This window comes from Eumetopias jubatus, unplaced genomic scaffold, assembly GCF_037043125.1.
Source record: "Eumetopias jubatus isolate StellerSeaLion01/CBP00866 unplaced genomic scaffold, mEumJub1_p1.0 scaffold_16, whole genome shotgun sequence".
In the NCBI taxonomy this organism is placed as follows: Eukaryota; Metazoa; Chordata; class Mammalia; order Carnivora; family Otariidae; genus Eumetopias; species Eumetopias jubatus.
In genome coordinates, this window is record NW_028274822.1 from 31,541,827 (window position 1) to 31,564,273 (window position 22,447).

General features: G+C 35.8%; 1 protein-coding gene across 1 annotated transcript in view; it reads right to left on the reverse strand.

The window, feature by feature from the left end:
* Positions 1-22,447, reverse strand: part of PIK3C3 (phosphatidylinositol 3-kinase catalytic subunit type 3) — a 135,671-nt gene that overhangs the window by 63,728 nt on the left and 49,496 nt on the right. The window contains exons 10-13 of the mRNA XM_028098370.2: positions 19,624-19,809; positions 13,225-13,379; positions 11,554-11,644; positions 5,868-5,935 (exon numbers count right to left, since the gene is read on the reverse strand). Coding sequence (XP_027954171.1) covers positions 5,868-5,935; positions 11,554-11,644; positions 13,225-13,379; positions 19,624-19,809 — 500 coding nt within the window. The remainder of the gene's footprint in view (positions 1-5,867; positions 5,936-11,553; positions 11,645-13,224; positions 13,380-19,623; positions 19,810-22,447) is intronic.

The window sequence follows — 22,447 nt, forward strand, 5'->3', positions numbered from 1 at the left end:
AGGAACAAGCCATACTAACAAACACATTTTATATCACAACTCAGGACATACAGCCACATGTGTGCACACAGATGCCCCAAAGTAAAAAAGCCTCACAAAACAATAGTCTATTATATGTTAATATTTGCTACTCTGTTCTATTTCATTTTTTTTTAAATAACAAATACTAGATTGTGAGCCTGTAAATTGATTTCAGTGGATCATGACATGTAGTTTGAAAAACACAGATCTATCTAGACCAACTTGCTTGTTTCATCAATAGTGAAACTTAAAGAGGGGTTGTGTCTTGCCCACAGTACAATCAGTAGTTGATTGTAGACTTGAAATCAGAGCCCAGGATATTGGGCTCCTGGGTCAGAACCCTTTCTGTCCTGCTAAGCTTACCCTCACACTCTTTTATCTTTAAAAATCACATGAAACTTTCCAACTCCCTAATCTGATAGTGTTTTTCAAATCTCAAGTCACAGCCACTTATTTTCTTTTATATTATTTCCAGGAAAAAGTGCAGTCTGCCAGGAGAAGGTGAAGGTCATGAGAGCAGAAAGCTTACCTGTCTTGTTTACACTATACCCTCAGCACTTCCAGGCCTGGCTCATAATACTCACCAGTATTATGAATGAATGAATGACTCAAATCTCATAGATCTAGCCATTATCTCAATGCTAATTCTCAAATATGAATACATATATCCTTTTTATCAGACCAAAAGTCTGATTTTGCATTTCTTTACATGTCCTTTTACATTCATCCACCCTAATTTTCAAGCAGCAGGCCCCCTTCCCAAGACACTGTCATTTTTAAGGGAACATGTGTAAAACTGAACTTATCAATTAAATGAGTTATTTTCTATCTCTCTTGAATCTACCAATATTCCAGTCATTTGGGCTGTGAATTCTGTTGTAGTGGGGTTTGCAAACTCAAGTTTTCTCAAAAATCAGTCAGGAAACCAATGTTTGAATCACCTGAATACAAAAAAAGAGAGGTGAGACGGTAGCCAGACCAGAGAACATATGCTCTACCTAAAATCATCACTGGCACTTTGTGTTTACTTCGCAGTCCACGTGAGCTCTCATTCCCCTTCTTCAAACATTGGTACTCAATCTGTCACCAGACTCTTGATTTTTTTGTCCTATAAAATGCCTCTTACCATGGTTCTGTACTACTAGCTAGCCAGCAGATACCTCTCCTCTGGCCTCTCCAGCTCTAAAAAGAAACCCACTGTTGTTCAATATAATCATCCTAAATTTTTTTTCCTTTAAACTATCTTCATAATGTCCCACCTCTATTAACAAAAACACCAATGGTTCTCTCTTATCTACCAGTTTAACACAGATTTTGTGGGCCCAGCATCAGGTTCAAACTTCCACTATCCTCAATTTACGCATGCACACTGCAGTCAGGTCAGTCCCCTAACTACTCCTAGTATGTGCATCCACTTGGTACTTCTGCTCAGGTTGCAGTAATGTCCAGAAATACCTTCCCATCTCCATCTTTCCATATTCTACTCACCCTTCAAGACCAGGACACATTTTCTCTCTTCCAGGGAGTCTTCATAGACCCTGACAAGTCCCTCCTTCTCTGACTTCCGAGAATAGGCCTAGCCTCTCAGACAACTTGTGCTGATGTTACCAAACTGTTTCATGTGTTTAACTCTTAGTTCCCTTCATAGGTTACAGAGAAACTGATGCCACAGACCACATCTTAAAACTTTTCAGTAGCCCCTGACATACCCATAATAGTCTTATACACAGAAATATTTTAAGGGCTCATAAAAGTAAAAGCCTTCTTCTCCTGCCTTCTAGTACAATGGTTTACCTTGATACTAGCAGCTGTTTAAAGTCCTAGAATTATATAACCTAGAATTCTCTGTAAAGTGAAATGAAGAACTAAACCATGACACTATTTCCACCGTATCATGTTCCCAACAGGAGTTCGAAGCCAAAATTTCAAGAAGGCCCTCTTGAATCTTCAATCAAGAAAGCCTTCTAGAGTGGCGCCTGGGTGGCTCAACTGGTTAAGCATCCACCTCTTGATTTCGGCTCAGGTCATGAACTCAGGGTTGTGAGATCAAGTCCTGCATTGGGCTCTACACTGGGCATGAAGCCTGCTTAAGATTCTCTCTCTTCCTCTCCCTCTCTTAAAAAAAAAAAAAAAAAAAAAGGGAAGAAAGCAAGCAAGCAAGCCAGCCTTCTAGAGCCACAGGATACATATGACTAATTTTAAAATAAAATTAATTAAATTAAATAAAAATTAAAAATTCAGTTTTTCACTCACACATTCTACATTTCAGGTGCTCAGTAGCCATATGTGCAACATTATGGATAATTTCCATCACTGCAGAAAGTTTCACGGGACAACTCTATTCTAGATAAGTAAGTTAAGAGAAACTCTTATTTCCTATTGGCAGTATTCCAGAATGTTTGGTCATTTCAGGATACCACCCAGGAATGTTAAATAGACAGTGATTCTAAACTATAAAACTGTCAATATACAGTCCTTTTCAAATCCTCTTCAGACCTTTCCATCCTTTAAAGTCCTTGACTATCTCCATTACCTTAGTATATTGTCTTTTTCTGTGTGTTTACATAGAAATTCATTTCTAAATGAGTAATACAGATGACCAGAACATGTAGGCTCCCCTGCTTTTGTTCAGATCTCCCTGACCACCAAGTAAACACAATGGTCACAGCTATTTCCTGTGACTGAGGGTCTACACTGATGCTCATGATAAAGGTCAAAAAAATCTTCCAAACCGAAGTTCTGCTGCAAAAAGTCCATCTAAAATGCAAATGACAACATCATCTCCAAATATGAAGGCCAAATTTAGATCAAGACTAGATTTGAATCATTTCTGAATTCTCAGTTCACAGCAGTAAGTAGATTCTACAAAGCACTCTAAGGTATTCCCTTGAAACCTATCATCTTCAAGTAGAAATGCAGACAAAACTGTCCAGGTACCCATTGTAAGATGACATCAGTGGGCTACCTGCTTCCCAGCAATTTTGTTTTGTGGGGTAAGTAACCTTTATTACCTTGAAAGGTCTTAAAAGTTATAGAAAAACATGTCAAAGCATCCAAAGTTTACTTTCAATTTCAACATACTGAAATAGCTATAAAATAAAAAACTGGAACGATTTACAGATCCTGACGCCCAACACTTTACAGACTGGAGACTATAACTCCCCTCTGTGGCTTAAAAGGTTGACACTACTCATTTTAAAAGGATTGTCTGCACTCCTATAGGCCCCTAAGGATTCAGCCATAGCAGGAATCCCATTTAAATCACTGGAAAGGGAACAAATAAAAAAAGAAATTCAAAAGATTTGGAAGGAAATAGCACAATCAATTAAAATTTTTATTTTAATACATTTGTTAAAATAAGAGTACGCTTAGAGTGAGAGGACTTTAAATTGTTACATTTAATATTTTTATACTACTCTGTCCATGTTCAAAGGAAGTGAATGATCATTTTAAGCCAACTACTGAAATTATTTTCCATATTTTCACCCGACAATCACAAAAGCAGTGTCTACCAACATCAGAAGCCCACATCAACAGCTTTTTTCTCCCCATGAGTATTTCTGAAAATGTAATATGCAGACTGTAAATACAGGAAAAACAATTACTCCTCAGAGAAGGAGCAGACATAGCACATGCTATTGCTTCAATGAATCAGAGATATAGCAGGAAAACACAAATCAAATCTAAGTTTGATGGAATGCTTATAAGACTGGGAGTTGGAGCTGCACTTTGTTTATTATCTATGGAGGAAAACAAAGCACTCTTTCTGAATGGAAAACTGTTGCCTTGCTGGAAATTGCTCATCTAATGGGTGTCCTACTGTTTAGCTGCTTTTAGAATGGTTTGAAAACTCTTCCTACTTGAAATAAGAAATCAAGGGTTCTATCACAACTAGTTTCAGATTTTACAATGAAATCTGGTCTATAGTCAAATCCGAAGAATACATAATTTCAAAACACCACATAATCAGTATATGCACACATAGCTCTCACAACAGTGATTACTCTAGACTATAAATTCTGAGCCAGAGAAAACTTTTCATGAATACTGCAAGAAAATAAAAATACCTATAAAGGAATTCTCAGTAAATGATTTAAAAAACATATAAGATCTTAATTTTAAAATACCTAAGAAGCTTACCCCGAAACTCAGCAACATGCTGAGTGCTGTATTTTTTTTATTTCCTTTTAAATATTTACTTAGATGTTCATGAAGAAATTTTCCATAACACCAGTGAATAGATATACACTTAAGAATTCAGATTGGAATATGGAGAACATTAAGAAGCAAGAGATTACATTAAAACGAAATAGTAGCTATTTGGTATTATGAGAACTGCCAAGTAAACTTTTCAAAGTAAAAAGAGTGATTAACAACTAGCCAAAACATTCTGTGGGTATTTTTCAAGGACATACTAACATTTACGGTGAGAGAAATGTAGTTTTATGAATATTATATTAAACTGCTAAAATAAAAATAAAGAGGTATTTTTCTTTCTATTACTAGGACCAACAGGAAAAAAAAATTACAGGTTCCAAAGCAGTAGGGGGAAAAAATGACAGATTTAGTTAAGATTGTTGATAGCAGTTTTTCTTCACTGTAAAGGGAACCATAAAGGTTGAAACTAAACAATTATTTACTGCATATGTACATTAACAGACAGCTGTGTTTGTTAAAGAACCTCTCTGGTTTAGTTGCATATTTCTTGGCTACAAGGGCAGTGTTCAGAAAACTGTTAAGTTTGGAGAGTGGGAGAATGAAATTAACGATTGATTTGACCTACAGGACAGTTTTCCAAACTCAGTCTAAAACAAGACAGTACTTTAATTTCTTCATGGAAAGCAAAATGCCTCATTGTACTTCAAAAATAATGAGCTTTTGGAATGGATAGCAATTCATTTCTATTGCTTAAGTAAACCCAATAAATCAGGCAGTATTTTAGATCAGAAACAATTTCCACAGTTAAATACTATCAAGTATGTCAATAAGTTTAAAAATGTTTCTGAACGTACAGAGGCTTCAGGTAGGGTTTGCCCAGCTGGCTCAGCCCTTTGTTTGCTCTACAAAACTGGAGAAGGCTCTCTTGTCTAGTGTTTAATCCTAGTGCTTTCTTTTATTGAACCAAAATATTGTTCATTGCGGCTTAAGCTACTTGTCCTTTACACCTAAATATTCTGTGACGGATACAGACAGAGAGCCAGGCTTCATACTCCTTGCGTCTCAGGAAGTCAGTCAGCCTTTCTATGGCCTTAGCTGCTCTTCCCTTCACCTCACTCAGGAAACCTGTCTCATGTAAAACAGAGATACTTCTATTTGCCCCATTTATCTTCATGGGGACAAGGGAGAAATGGTCATTAAAAGGATTCTGTAAATAGCAAAGTGCTAAATAAACGATCTAATTCTAACTGAGGTGCCACCAAGTTTGCCTCTGCCTCAGTTTCCTCATCCATGAGAGAAGTACCTTCAAATTCCAGCTTCCTCTTTTTGCGTGATTCCAATGCTGTGGTAAATGATGTGAAAATACACACTCCTGAAGGATTGTGAGGAATCATACTAACACTACTTAAATAGCATAAGAGGCAAATAGATATCAACTGCAAAACCTATTACCTTCCCCAGTTTTATCTTAGATCCCGGAAAGTCAGTGAAGGGAAGAGAAACAGTAGTGCTAACAAGTATTTCCATGCACACAGTTGTAAAGAAATACAGCTAGGCAGATGTAAATACTACATTTAGGCTTTTGAGGACTTCTCATCCCCTATTTTAAATTGCCTTTACGTTTATAGTATGGGGAAAAATAGTCCTAACCAGTAATCAGAAAACAAAAAGAAAGCTATTTCACATACCAGTATAAATAGTTAGCCAGTGTTGAGTTTTTGCAGGCTCTTGATATCAAGAAGGTGCAGAGATCTTGCTGAAAGAATTAAAAGAAATGTATATTTATTACCATCTGCTTTAACAAGGGGGAAAAGAAGACAGTCTACATTTGTCTATCAGTTTTCATCTATGTATCTCTTGTCACAGATCATATTTTTACACATCCATCTCTCCCTCCATCCTTCCGTCCAATATTTATTTTAAATTAGGCAATATATAAGAGACTAACGACACCATGGTTCACAAGAGTTACTTGTCCTACTGAAGTTTAACGTGTAGTGGAGAAGAGAGACATCAAAGAAATTCACAGAAATATTTTAGATCAGGAGGTCACAAAAGGCAGCAATGGGGATATGATATCAGGCAAGACCAAAATGACACTATGGACAGAGGCCCTAAACTTGACTGTTCAAGAAATTTTAAAAAGGCCGAGCATACCTAAAATTCGGTGAACATGAAAGTAAAGGAGGCTAAAAAGGTAGGCAAAGCCCAATTGTGCAAGACCTTTAAGGTCACACTATTGCATATGGATTTTGTTTGCAAAGCAATGGATACTGCACAAAAGATCTCAAGCAGGGGAGTGAGATGATCTGATTTCCATTTTATGAAAATGACTCCAGCTGCTCTGAGAAGTAGAGGCCTGAGATCAGTTAGGAGGCTATTACAGGAGTGTAAGAGTGAACCATAGGAGCAGAGACAGAGAGAAATAGACAGATTTTTAAAACATTTGGGAAGTATAATTAATAAGACTTGCTGATGGAAAGGAGGGAAGAAGGAAAGAAAGGAATTGCCAGTAACTCCCAAATTTATGGATTTAGCAAATGGGTTGATTTGCTACGGCACAGATGGAAATTCCAACTGAGGAACAGGCCGGAGTGTGGGGAGAGAATTGTATTTTGAAATATTAACTTTGAAATGCCTGTCAGATATACAATGGAGATCAATAGGGCTTTGGATATATGAATTTAGAACTCAGATGAGAGAAATGCGCGAGACATATAAATTTGAGTTTATCAGTAGAGCCTGGGGCAAGAGTATAAATTGAGAATAGGGAAGAGGACCTTGAGGAACATTAAGATGTCAGGCCATAGAGAAAGTGCTGACAAAGGAAACTGAGAAGGCACAGCCAGAGAGCAGGAGAGGAAAACACAGGTCGTACGGTAACATCTAAACCATGAGAAGAGTCCTTCAAGAAGGAAGCCATTTACTTTGCTGAATACTGCAAACAAGAACTGAGAAGTATACATAATCATAAACATTAAAGTTATTTTCTACTTTAGCAAGGTAAGTTTTGAGTTGACAATGGGAAGCAAAGGCCAGAATGATGTGGATTAAAGACTGGGGGGACAAAAAATGAAGAAGAGTCAGTATGTACAAACAACTCCTTTTAGAAGCCTAATCTTATTTAAAGGCAAATAAGAAGATAAAGTGCTGTTTCAAAGGATGTGGTGTCAAGGGAGAATTTTTGTTTTGTTTTGTTTCATTTCTGAATTTTTCAGATGGGAGATACTGACACAGTTGAGTATTTCTACCAGGAAGAGAACATATCTTTGAAGGGAGTTAATATTTCTTCTGTATAAGAAAACAGAAGGCCAGAATGAAAAAGGATTCACCTCTGTAAATCTGGTGATGGGAAATTGAGACCATTCTTACCTAGTGACTTCTATTTGTTTCCACTAAGTATGAAGCAGGGCATGAAGAACAGAACAGAAAAAGTATGAAAGAGCCACTGCAGAGCAGGAAGAGCAGCCCACCCAGAGAAATGTAAGATGGCAGACAGTGTTGTGTCTGCCTGGTGTCGGTGCTCATGAATTCACAGTGATGCCAACGTGATAGGCTACCTGCTTTTCTTCAGCAATATTCAGGCATAGAGCAATTAGGTAATTAATTAGGCTTATCAAGGGTAGAGATTTTACCAGGGGAACTGAAAGTACTAATAAAAGAATGATTATAATGCTGAGCCATGGGATTAAAGCTATATTCAGAGGAAAACAAATACTGAAGGGGGTTGATGAACAAAGAAAGGGGTAGAGATTGATGGATTAGAAGATTCTATGTGGTGAGGGTATCTCAGAAAGTAAGCTAAAGTAATAAAAGGTTGTTATCACAAAGCAGATATACCAGTGCTTTCAGAAGTGGCAAGAATCTTATCTCTTATTTTTAGAGCTAAAGCCTTAGCACTAGATTTTTAAATGTGCAACATTTAAAAACCCAGTAGGGAAATGCCTCAATCAGAAAGCCATAATAATGAATCCATGAATTTAACAGGTAGAAGCTAAGCCTAAAGTTTATCTTTGACTTTATGAGAAGGATATTACGCTTTTATATAATTTTTTATATATTATATATATTTAAATAGAAAATACAGATTGCATTTGATACTTTCTTTTTCACTAAAGAGCTATTTACAGAGCATAGACAGGGAAGAATTAAATTTAAAAACATTTGGAGGGGCGCCTGGGTGGTTCAGTCAGTTGAGCATCTGACTTTACCTCAGGTCATGATCTCAGGGTCCTGGGACTGAACCCCACATCGGGCTACCCACACAGCAGGGAATCTGTTTCTCCCTCTCCCTTTGCCTCTCCCCCCTACTCATGCTCTCTCTTTCACTCTAATAAATAAATAAAATCTTTTAAAAAATAAAAATAAAAAACATGTGAAACAAGAAACCTGTACTATAAATTTTTAAACTCAATTTGGGTGAGCAATTTTTAAAATTTCAAAACAAAAGAAAAAAATGTGCTTTAGGAAAAAAGAAAATGATCTCATATTGAAGGTCAGAGATATAAAAAGAAATGGTAAATACCTCTAAATAGTTACTGATTGTATACAATAATAATTACTATCTAATTAGGGAGTTAAATTAAGTCACTGGGTAAAAGTGACATACAAGTAAAGAGGTATACTGTTTTGGAGAAGGATAATACTTCTTATGCCAAACTTAAAGGATGGATGTTAAAATGCCTAGCATAGCCAGTAAAAGAACGGATAGAGACAATATAACCTCCAACCTGAGGAGAGAGACAAAGGATAGGGAGGGGATCCAGCCAAATACAGGCAAAGGAAAAATATATAAGAATAGAAAGTACCACTTATGATGATGAAATCAATCCAAGTATAGCTCTAATCACAATAAAAATGGGGGAAAAGTTCCAGTTAAAAGACAATAGTGTTAAGTTGTATTAAAAAACGTAATCTAGCTATATGATGTTTTCCAGAGATAAACCTAAATATAAGGTATACCAGTGAATACTAACCAAGACAAAATTCTATTACTATCAGACAAAACCGACTTTAAAGAAAAAAATATGACTCAACATAATGAAGGTTACTAATAAACAGTGATAAAAGATTCAATTTACTTGAATGCACTTAATAGTTTCAAAATATTTAAAGCAAACATCAACAGAAAAAGAAGGAGAAACTGACAATTCCACCATCATACAGGGGGAATTTTACCCTAATTCTTAAGAGATCAAGCACAGAAAAATATCAGGAAAGGGTTCATTAACACAATGAATGAGCTTGCCCTAGTGACATACATACAATGGTGTACCCAACAATTGGGGAATATATCTTCTTTTCAAAAATCCAAGGAATTTATGGAAAATGACCATATTTGAGCAATGAGACTCGAGTGTCTATCTTCTTTCTAATGCTTGGCCACAGATGCATAGTGGTTTCCTAAAACTCCAAGAACAGGGAAAGGAAAGGGGAAGAAAGTGAGACAATCCTCAGGTGTCAGAGAGGAGACAAGAATATTGGTATCTGCAGTGATAAGCGGGGGAATTTCAGCTTGGTCAGATGCACCCTGACATCTCCAAACACTGAACTGTTTACAGGTCTCTTAAAGGTGATGACTGCTGGTACAGTATTATTATTACTCTCCTGGGGGCAGTGGAGGAAGGGGGAGGCGGAAAAAAATACTCAAAATGAGTCCCAGTGCTTTCTGAGATAGCTTGAATTACCTAAACTATTTATAGAACTATTCAGCTGAGAAAAGACAAAATGGCTTAATCACTGAGTAATAATAACAGGCTCAACAGTCACAAGAGAAATATCAGAAATATATAAAAACTATTTTTATTTTTAGTCTAAAAGTTCTGAGTCATAGTGTGTAAAACTGTATTCTGAATATAACATTTGGAATCCAATCACTTTAAACAATCTTCAGTGTAAACTACCCTAGTTGAAGCCACCAACAAGTCTCACCTGGATTATTTCAATAGCTTGCAAGTAAAAGTCATTTGATAACATGGCCTCCAAAACCCTGCTTGACTCCTGCTCTTTCTCTGACTCATTCTTTTACCATACTCCCTTCCGCTCACTCCCCAGAGCGAGGCATCCTCTGCTGTTCCTCACACTTAAGCTCTGGTCCTCAAGCCTCTATATTTGCTGTTCCCTCTGCCTGATACACTCCTCTCCCCAGACCACTTACACGGTTATTCCCTCGCCTGTATCACCTTTACAAAAGATGTCACTTTTCCAGGGAGGCCTTCCCTGACCACTTTTCAAAATTGCAATTGTCTAACCCTATCCAACACCCCCTCTATCACCCTTCTCTGATTTATTTTTCTCCTTAGAAAGTAGATATCATTATCTCTTCTACTATATATAAATATTATTGACTACCATCAGCACAAACACTAGGATGTAAGCTCCGTGAAGACAAAGATTTTGACCATTTTGTTCTCTACCTCCAGCATCTTGAATATTTCTGGCACATAATAAGAGCTCAAAACATATGTGTGAAAGAATGAATTACTGAATCAGTATATCTGTATCTTAGATTTGACAAGGCAAAACAATTAAACTGGAGCTGAATGCTTTCTTAAAGGGCTCCCTTAAGGATTCTATGATCCTGTAATTTAAAATTCTTTTTTCAGTATTTTCTCTTATATCAAAAGGTAGGCAGATATCAAACTCTGATTAATAGTTAATGATAAAAGCAAGAGTCATTCAGTCATCAACATTAACTGCTAAAATTTGACTAAAAGCAATGTGTGTGTGTGTGCGTGTATACACATTTTTTAAAATCAACTTTACTTTCTAGTATCAAAGCATGTATTATTTGTTTTCAACATGAGAGGTGTGAAAGGTTCTCAAATTAGAAGTCTTAGGGAGAAATTCAAGAACATACTACATCAGTTTCTGCAAATGTACTTCCAAATGTACCTCTCAGAGTAGCAGTAGCCTATTTGGCCTGTTTTAACTCAAAAATCAGTCTAATTATTTAGAAAGATTTCACTTAATTTTTCTGTATGAGTTAAAAACAGCTACTTAGTATATAATCCCTAGTATCAAAGTCATACATTTCTAGAATGTAATCACAAACACCGACAACTACAGTAATGGTCCTAAATATGTTAACAATAAATAGTCTGAGTTTCCTTAATAAAATATTTAAGCCCAGTTTATTTTCATATTGCGTATTAATCCATTTATATGCCCAAAGCACCAATAAAATGTCTTGAATTGAAGATTATCTGGCACTTTTTGCTGAGAGGAAAAGTCATAAACATGCATCATATAACAAGTTATTTAATAAAGTTGTAATATTTTGTTTATTAATCAAAATCAATGTTTTAAAGACCAACATAAAATGTTCATCTGGTAAAATAGCTCCTGTAAAAACTTGAAAAGCTTTGTACTCACCTCTAGATTTTCACCGTCTGAACTGTCCTTTGTTTTAGCTGCAGGAGGAGGGGAAGACACTGGAGGAAGAGGGCTGGTTATAATTTGGGAGCTGAAAAAATAAAGGAGATATCACTGATACGTAAAATATTCTGTCTGTAAGAGAAGATATACATTTTTTAGCACAGTTCACCTCAGTTTTGTCTGGTTAAAGCATCACTTCTAAAGCATGTTCTGTGCAACACTAGAGTCACATTATGTCCTAGAAAAAGCCTACAATTAAAAAATACGGGTAACAGCCTCTTGGAAGATTTTTGTGCAAGCTGGTATATTACAGGTTTTTGATAAGTACTGTAGTGTTTTTTTAAAGCCCATTTTAATTTAAGCCAGCATTTCTCAAACATATCTGGCCACAAGACCATCCCATCTCTTTTTTATCTTTTTAAAAAACATATAAACTAGTGACCGGCAGACCATAATTTGGGAAATACTGGGTTACATTTTACACCTTGTCATAAAATCTTAATAGACTTCTAGTAAAATATTCTAGGTGGCATAAGGGAGGAAGAAGGTAAATAAGTAAGCATGACTGGAGAGTGAAGGCCTCTAACATATGGTGGGAGACAAAGTAAGGAGGGGGTCTCTTCTCTTAAAAACAGAAAAAAATAAAGCAGCCCACAGAAGAAAAAAAATGATTTTCCCATTTTTCAGTTCTTCTTCAAATGAAACAGAAAATAAAAAAACAGCAGTATCATAATCAGAATGAAAAATTCAGAAATACAATCTTGAGCTCATGTGGTAATTATAATAACGGGACTAATTCAGCAAATCTGAATTCTAGACCTCATCTGTCATTAACAAATCTCATAACCTTCACAACATAAATTTATTACTGAGCCTCAGGTTTCTCACCTAAAGGTTCCATTTATCTCAAATTTTAAGACTTTATGAAAAGCAAAATGGCAAAGTATAAACAACATGGGCTTTGGAGTCAACTCTACCATTTGCAGGATAGAAGACTCTGGACAATTAACTTCTTGTTCAGTCCTTCATCTCTGAATTAGGGATATGAACACCTACTTCAGAGGATTATTAAAATGAGTTAATGTATGTGGACCACCTCACAGTGTCTGCTACAGAGGTATGAGTTCTTAATTGTTGTTATTATTAACAGCTTTTAATTCAAGTACCATGCTATTTTTTTATTTTAACTACTAAAAAGGTGAAAAGCGGCCAATAAAACATACAATAAAGTGAGCCCACTAACATGCCCCATCCTTCATTTTATTTTTGCTTGAACAGTAATAGCATCTAGCCCTTACTGAGCAGTATCCTAAAGGCTTTAGTATATTAACTCATTTAATCTTCCAAGAGCCCTCAAAGATCAGTTACTATTATTATATCCCCATTTTTAAGATGAGAAACTGGGGCCACACAGAGAATATGCACCTTCCACAAGTTTACACAGCTAGTAAGTGGCAGAGTGAAGATTTTCACTCAGGTATTGTGACTCCACAGCTTGCAAAACACTGCTCTGCAATATAGTAATTTGTGTTATGTGAGTATACATACCACATTCATTGGTAAAACTTTGAACTTAGTACCAACTAGGGTTTGGTACATCTGGGGAAAAAGGAAAGAAGTCTGAAAAGGGGGGAGATTTGAAAATAAGTCCTCCCTGGATATCCATACCTATCTATTTCTGCAGAATTTATTCCAGAATTTGACACACTCTCTGACACTGAACCCTGACTATCCTTCTTGGTAGGTTCTAATCCATTCTTTATGTCATCAAAATTTTCATATTTGAGAGCTTGGACCAGTTGTAATAGGTACATCAACAAATCCTGGAAAACAAACACACACACAAAAAAATAAGCTAATATTAGAAAAACAAATGCAATAGGATTATAGACATCATTTATTCCTAAATATCAAGAGAACAGCTTAGTTTCATCTACCACTTATCAGCTGTGTTACCTTCGGCAAGTTACTAGGTTATTTAAGCTCTTGGTGCCTCACTGGGTCCTCATCTGTAAAATGGACATAATCATATATACCTTAGAGATGAGTTGTGAGGATTGAATCAATTAATAGAAGAAAGTCATAGAACAGTGCCTGGCACAGAGTAAATGGCCAATAAATGCCTTGTTTATTTTTTTTATTTTAAAGATTTTATTTATTTGACAGAGAGAGAAAGAGAGCAAGAGAGCACAAGCAGGGGGAGTGGCAGAGGGAGAGGGAGTAGTAGGCTCCCTGCTCCGGAGCCTGACTCAGGGCTTGATCCCAGGACCTTGAGGTCATGACCTGAGCGGAAGGCGGACACTTATGAGACTGAGCCACCCAGGTGCCCCTAAATGCCAAAAAGTAAAGCAAAAAACAAAAACAAAGATTAAGATGGTTCATATAAAACTAAGGAATTAAAGAAGGATCCTTTTCTCAGCAATAGATCAGATAACAGCATTTTACGTCTACAATTTCATAAGAAACTCCAAATTTTCAAGTTCTAAAAGAACTTCTGTTTCATAAGCTTTTCTGGTTAGGATTTTTTTTTCCTTGAGAGCTCAGGTTTTAGAGAATTTGGATTGCTAATTAAATGAAAAAATCCTATAAAACAGACATTTTAATTTTAACACTCTTGGTTAAGGGAAAAGCTTACTTTCCTGCCAACTAGCAACACTGGCTTAAAGAAAACAAATACCTAAGCCTAAATTTCCCATACTGCTATTGACAAACAACGGATAATTAGGACTCAAAGTGTCAACAAAGTAGTTTTTACTTTTCCGAGTTTTCCTTTAACGTAAAAAGACTCTTTCGGTTTAATATTTAGGATAGAAATGTTTCCTGTCATACTCTCTATAAATGTAATACTCTCTTGGCCTTTCCCAATGAATATTAAGAAAACTCCAAAAATCTCACTTTTAAAAATAATTACAAACTGAAGAAATTCACAAAACTCAAACACTTGTTAAAAGTATCATTACTGTTGAGTTCCCATTGCCACTCACCCAGTTGGCCCCTCAAAACTCATAATTAGGTAATTGTTGAGACTTGGTGACCACCACCTCAATCTCAGTCTCCTCTTTAAGCCCACAAACCAAATAAGATCCCCTGTCAAAACTTCAGGACTCACACTTTCCTTCCTTATTTGTAACAACTATAGAATTTGTACTTATTTGCTAAATTCTTTACTCTTGGTCTTCTCCAGTTTATTACATACATCATAAGGACAAAGACCACTTCCAAAAACCTATTTTCCTTTACTTAATACCACACTATATTTCTTTTTTTCATAACTTTTTTCTTACATTAACAGTCAACATTTTTATCATTATCTAAATACTGACAAAGAATAATACACAAGATTTCACCATTAAATATGATTTTGTCACAAAAAAATTAAATGAAAGGTTAAAAGGCTTATTCATTCATATTCAAATATATCGATGTCAGTGGCCAGAGAAAACAAATGACTCTGTATCAAAGCATCTCTATAGTGTTCTCTTTTTAATTGGAGCAATAAACATCTCTTCTTTTGAGACTTATGACATTTAATAGCAATAGGCATGCTTTTTCTAAGAAAAAAAGTGAATTAAATAACAGAAAGTTGATTAATACATCTAATGACAAGTATCCTTCTCAGGAGGTTTAAGTAACTAAGTTTCACTGCTAGCCTTCCTTACCAATGCATCTTCAAAAATGCTGCTGAATATACCACCTGTTATGTTTTCCCCATTATAGAAGACTTAACACATGAAATTAAAAAGGCTATATTGAATTCAGAAGAAAACCCTCCTCTTTTTATGTCACTCATTACTATCTGATTTATTGGCATGATATTCTATAATCAAAGTGTACTTTCCTTCATTTGTACAAACTCTGTTTGCTCATTATATAGTCACATCTTGAAAAACATAAAATTCTTCCAAGCATGAAGGACATAAGCTTCCAAGTAAAACAAAAGAAAAAGAAAATCAGGTTTCCGACTGAGGCAATTCAGTAAAAATTTCCCAAGAGCTATGGAATATTATCTAGATAGTGATCACCATTCCTCCTGATAACAAGTTAGTTCGAATGCTTCATAGTGCACAGGCAGAGTTCCATGTCAAAAATCACTCACTTCCCATTTCTTACTGAATTAAGAGTAATTCTTCACATAGGCATTTACAGTTAGAAAGACATGGTTTCTGGTTTCTGATCTTACTTCCTGAACAGCTAGCTACATATATCCTATGTTCCTATTAAAGTGAACTACTTTCTATTTTTCTTCTACTTTTCATTCTCCTTGTCCTTGCTCATACGGGTCTCTCCACTTAAAATGTAAATTCATGTCTAACTGTGAAAATCCACTTGTCCTTCAATATCTATCTCAAATGCCGCTTCCTCCTCAAATTCTATGGGGCATCTCTCCTTTTGAGCCACATAGCAATAAGAAATATAGCTTTTAAAAAAATTCCTAAATAGAATATTAGCAAATTAAATTCAGAAAAGTATTCAAAGATTGGGTAAAATTTATTTTACAAATGTGTGGCTGGTACATTAGGAAATTCACCAGCACAGATTCCATATATAGCATATATTGTATGCTGTTGTTTTCCAGACAGCACAATGCTATACCCACAAAATATAGCAAACCACCTAACATTTATTAAAACTAACAAATCACTAAAGTGATTAGATAAAACATAAATATTAAAACATAATTTTTCATTTAACTAAAAGAAGTAAGAGATAAAAGGGGTGAGGCAGTTCATAACAGTTAACAATAACTGTCAGGGAATAAACCTATTTTTAAAATATATAAAATTTTTCTAACATCAAGATTTGAATGAATACAAAAATCATGTCTCCAGGAGGGAAGATTTAATATCATAAAGTTGTCAATTTTTTGTAACATAATATATAAATTTAATGTAATTCCACTTAAGATTCTGGTGGAGTTTTAGGAAAATGAAAAAATTATTCTAAAATTCTTGGAAAGAATAAAACTATAAAAATTATAAAGAAAATTATAAAAAAGAAAAACAGGGAAAGGATCTGTCCAATCATGTTTAATGTTATAGTGAAGCAACTGCAATTTTTTTTAAAGTATGATACAAGTCCCAAAATAAAAGATTTATAGAGGATTATCAGCAAAATGTAAAAGGAATGTATCTCTTGGCCAAATAATTCCAATATAAGCTACTTATTCAACAATACAGAGAAATATATACATAGGTCTGGTCACTAAAATATAGTACAGCAAAAGATTACAAATAAATCAAAAGAAGCTGACTGGTTAAATAAATTATAAATTAAACTTGCAATAAAATACTATGCTGCTGTTTAAAAAGAATAAGGTAGAGCTACAGGTGTCCATAAAATCTAGAAACACAGTGTGTTTTTACAGACTAAACATGCCCTTGACATCATTTGCCTTGATATTTATTTGTCTATGTTTCCAGACTTCATGGAACCAAATATATGTGTTGATAATGAGAAAATGTCCAAGATTACACTGTTCAGTAAAGAAGGCACGTTTTTAACAATATAAATGATTTTAGTATAAAGATTACAGAATATACATGTGCAATCTTTCTATATATGTGCATGAATACAGTTTTCAAAACTATGCCCCCACATAATCTTTCCTCATAGCTATCAAGTGACATAAGCAGCAATTATCACTATTTTTTTTGACAGGAAACAGAATAATATATGGTGTTCCCAAAGACATATATATAGGTACACTGAGTCAGAGAAAAGACAAAATTCATCTCAATATACATCCGAAGAATCAGCAGTAACAGAATTAAAAGATCTTTTTTTAGCCAACTATATACAATTTATTACTGAACTAAGTTCAGAGAAAGGAAAATCAAGAGATAACTTACCCATCATACTATTTACGCTATCTAGATCTCTAAAACCTCAAGGGGCACCTGGGTGGCTCAGTCAGTTAAGCATCTGACTCTTGAATTCAGCTCAGGTCATGATCTCAGGGTCGTGAAGTCGAGGCCCACAACGAGCCCCTCAACCTGCTCCACTCAGCCAGGAGTCTGCTTCTCTCCTTCTGCTCCCTCTGCCCCTCCCACCACCCACGTGCTCTCGCGCTCTCTCTCTCTCTCAAATAAATCTTAAAAAAAAAATAAAACCTCAAAAAACTATCATATCTTGCAGTTTAAAGTGTACACAATGTTTCTATCATTATTCTCTACATCGTAACAAAAATCATAAAATGGCCTAGAAACAGTTCAGTACCTGCATGAACACGGCTATCACCACAATCAAATACTTAGTTTATAAGCCTTTGAGGGAACTGAAGTAAGACAATAAAAAATGAGGACTTACAAATTTTTCTATTTAAATTCTGAACCCACATCAAGAGGCTGTCTTGACTACAGCCCAGAGGTCTTTAGCTAAACTCTATGACTCATGTCAAACATAGAGAATCAATGATTTAAATTAATTTCTAATGAATTTCAAAATAAATATTTCAGTATTTCCACATTTCAACTTTTACTTGTGATACAGTAAAGACAATGAGGAAGAAAGATAATATGCTGAATCACAATGCTTAGGATTGCTTTTTATTTTTTTAAAGATTTTATTTACTTATTTGAGAGAGAGTGAGATAGAACACAAGTGGGGTGAGGGACAGAGAGAGAAGCAGATTCCCCACTGAGTAGGGAGCCCGACATGGAGCTCGATCCCAGGACTCTGGGATCATGACCTGAGCCAAAGGCAGACGCTTAACCAACTGAGCTACCCAGGTGCCCCTTAGGATTGCTTTTTAACAGGAAAGTGAAAAACACCCTATTCCAATAAAATTATACAATATCTGAGATTTGCCTCCAAATAATCCAGTGGAGGATAGGGAATGGAGAAGAGGAAATAAGTGTTGTTACAGATGAAATAAGACCAGCTGTGAGCTGGCAACTGCTGAAGATGGGTAAATTATACGTGAGCATTCACTACACTATTTATTGTTTACATTTTACAATAATTAAATACAAATATACATCAACCTTATTGACCTTAGTAAATGCTGTGTTTTGCCACTATGAATTCGAAATGATTTTTTTAAAAAGATCTTCAATATTAGTTGTTCTATGGGATCAACATTCCTATATATATCAAGGCTTGAGAAGAGTTATCCCATATCCCATAAGCCCTGCAGGCTAGCATAAACTATTAGGTTATGTTTGGAAAAGACATCCACCCTATAAAAATTAATAAGTAAAAAAAAAATTGTTGGATTACTCTATCTTATTAGCAATTACTAAAATTCAAACTTCAGCAATGCTTTGTGTCGACATAGTGTTCCTCCTTCCCCGGTGGCTTTATAGGTATATAAATAGCCAGCATAAAGTTTGCAGTCTTTGCTTTCCAGGGGATTCAAAACCACCTTCAGAAATCTACATATACATATAATTGTCAGCAACTAAAAGTTTAAAGGAGAAGTCTGAAGGAGAATAAGATGACCATGCATCTCTATGCTTTAAAGGCCCCAAGGGCTTTGCAAGGCTGCAATTAAATGTGGCTTGTTGTATACTGACTGATAGCGGGGATCTGAATTATTCCCTAGCTGGTGCTGCATTAAACCATTTTTCATTAGAATTCTTTTTTCCAGACAGAGCAATACAAGCTCTGCTGCCAGGTAAATGTCCTGGGAGAGATTGTCCTATCATGTAACAGATCAGGAAGTAAATTTTCATTTCACAGAAGAGTCCTTGGAGGAATATTTTAATTTTACTTCTGAAAACACACCTAGTACATCCTCTTCCCTTCTAAAAATCTCTCTCTCCCTCCCTCCCCATACCACCCCTCTTTCTCGCTCGCTCGCTCTCTCACACACACACACACACACACACACACACACACACACACACGGGCGGGGGAAGGATATGCTATAGAGCCTATAATCAGGCTCTACTTTAAAATGTACCCCAGTCTGGGCCACCTGGGTGGCTCAGTCGGTTGAGCGTCTGACTCTTGATCTTGGCTCAGGTCTTGATCTCAGGGTCATGAGTTCAAAGCCCCGCACTGGACTCCATGCTGGGAGTCCCAGCATGGGCTCCAGTCAAAGAGGAGTAATGAATAACAATGTACCTCATCATCTGCCTGTCGCAACCGGGCAACAGCATAACGCCTCACTGTTGGATTGGTATAATGAGAGGATAACAGCTCCAAAGAGTCCTCTACATCCATTGGCTTCCATTTTCCCAGAAGTTCCAATGCCTGTTTGGCCTCCTGAGGTAGATCCCAATTAACACATTTCAAGAATTTAGTCAAAGCCTAAAATCAGAAAAGATGTTAAAATTAGAAACAACAGCCTATTACTGGGGTAACGAAGGGTCAAGGGTGACTAGGCAGAGTTTCACTTGGTGCTGATGGCAGAGTCACAAGAGTCGATGACAGACTAGCTCCTTGTATAGTCACTAAACATAGTTATACATATGATCCTAGAAAAATACTACAGGACAGAGAAAAAAAAAAGAAACATGTTCCCTGTAACTTTACATTTTTCAGGTTAAACCACTTACATAAATTCAAGCACTATGAATTTTTAAGTTTTCTTTGGCTTTTCTTCATTTTCCTTTTTTTATTTTAAAATAGTGCGGGCCTCAAGACATGAAAATAAAAGAGATGAGGCATATTCTCATGAAATGCCTTAAAGACAACCTTCATTTTATAACATCAACATGTGACATAAAATACTGCAGCCAATGAATGAAGAGTCCAAAGTCAAGCAAGGGTAGAATCCCCACCGCTAACCTCACTCTCAAACACCTCCCCAGATCATTGGGTTTCCTAGATACTCACACATGAGGGCTTAAACTAAATTAAATATGTACAGCTCTTACACAGAGAAGTAGCTTTTTAAAAAGATAATCAAAAATTCCACAGAAAGAAGCATACAGATAAATACAGAAGCAGCAGCAAATGTTCTATGATTCAGCTGCCTGTTCGTAGTGCCCTTCTGAAACCTCACTTCTTTAGATAGGCAGCATACCTACTATCTGAAGTTTTCACAAGATCATCCAGGTAAGTAAATGATCTTGGAGCATAACACTTATGGTTGCATACATAATAAATGCTCTTTTAAAACAGTTGTATACTTGTTTTCCATTAAAAAAAAAAAAGATATCTATTGTCACATCTTACTACAGGGAACACTTTCCAGGCTGATCCCATTTTCTTCTTTCTGCATGATTTCATCTTTTGAACAAAGGTAACTTTAAAATTTTAAATTCCTATTCTGCCCAACTAAAATCTTTTCATTAGTAAACTAATCAAATTCTCAAGAAAATGTCTTTTTGGACAATAAAACACAATTACTGGTTAGTATGACATAAAATGAACCTTGATGCCCATCCCCTAACTTATTCTTGATTTAACTAAATTAAGCAAAAAAGCACATTGGAGATTATCTAGTCCACTGCTCAAACTGTATATAATCTCAGTGAAGTTAAGTGGCTTACCCATCATCTCAAAATGGTGGACAATCTACACCCAAAATCAAGGTCCACTAACTCTCAGCCCATGCATCTTTCACCAGATGGTTCCCCCCAACATTAAGATACTGCTGTCTCCTAATTAGCTAAACCCATGCTCCTTAGAGACATTATTCCACCAACACTGATCTCCTAAATCCATTCCCAATTCCTATCCGTTATTTCCTAGCAATATTTCCTGCATTTTCCCCTCAAGTTGATTCTCACTACACCACACATGTGGAGTTTGGTAGCCTTCTAGCTAAGAACCTTAATACCAGTTTCACTTCTAATCGTTTCGTACAGACTCTCAGAAGCTCAAGTTGGAAGTGATGTCAGAATGACTCTCCAACTGTCAGCAGAAATTCATCTTCTAACATCCCTGCCAAAAAGAGACCTAATATTTATTTAAGTAATTCCAGTGACTAATTTCCAAAGCACCCACTGTTTTTATAGACAATGAAGCCATTTTTTTTTTTGACTGTAACGTACCAAAAGACAAATGTGTTTTCATGTAACTTCTTCCCACCAATCAGTTTTAATGGGGAGAATGAGAGTAAATTTAACCCCACCACATGGGCAGCTTTTCCAATAGTTGATGATGACTGCCATATGGTTATACTGTGGTTTCCCATTAGATAATAGGATCTAATTTATAAACAAACAAAACCAATATACAAACATAACAACAAAACCCTGCCTTCTTTCCCAAACACTCCAATGATAATTCTCACCATAATCCTCTAACTCTCATTAACTGACCTCTCATTCTCCTTCTATGTTTCAACCAAGCTAACCTATTTTTTACATGACTTTGTCTAACTCCTATCTACAAAGCTCTTAACCCAAATAGTAGCGTCATCTTCAAGGCCAGCTTGTCAAAGACTCAACTTTTCCAGTAAGTTTTCAGCAACTCTGAGCTCTTCCTTTAGTAGTTGCCTCAATTTTACTCTCTTCATTCAAATGATGCTCTTCTAACTGCCAAATGCTTTGGTGGGCATTCTTATCTCTACAATTGGAGTCTGTGTTCCACAACATTAGCTATCCATTTCTTCTGTACCTCCCATGTGCCACTTAGCAGAGTGCTGCCTTCTCCATGTAAGAACACAAACTACCCTAACTTATTCCATGCATTTATTTTTCACTTCTAAAATGTAATTTCTATGTTGAATGTCAAAACAAAGCAATACTTCTTAAATAAAAAGAAGTGAAATAATAAATTTAATTTATTAATTAATATATGTAAAGGTACAAGATTCAAATGATGTAATTTTATCCTTAGAATTTCCACAGATAACTGCAGAGTGTTTGGGGTCAAATCCTAATTCCCAACTCCATCAATTATTAATTGAGTCATTAGGAGCACACTATTTAACTTTAAATGACTTATCTTGTAAGGCTGTGGTAATGATTAAAGTTACTGAACGTAAATGTTTAGA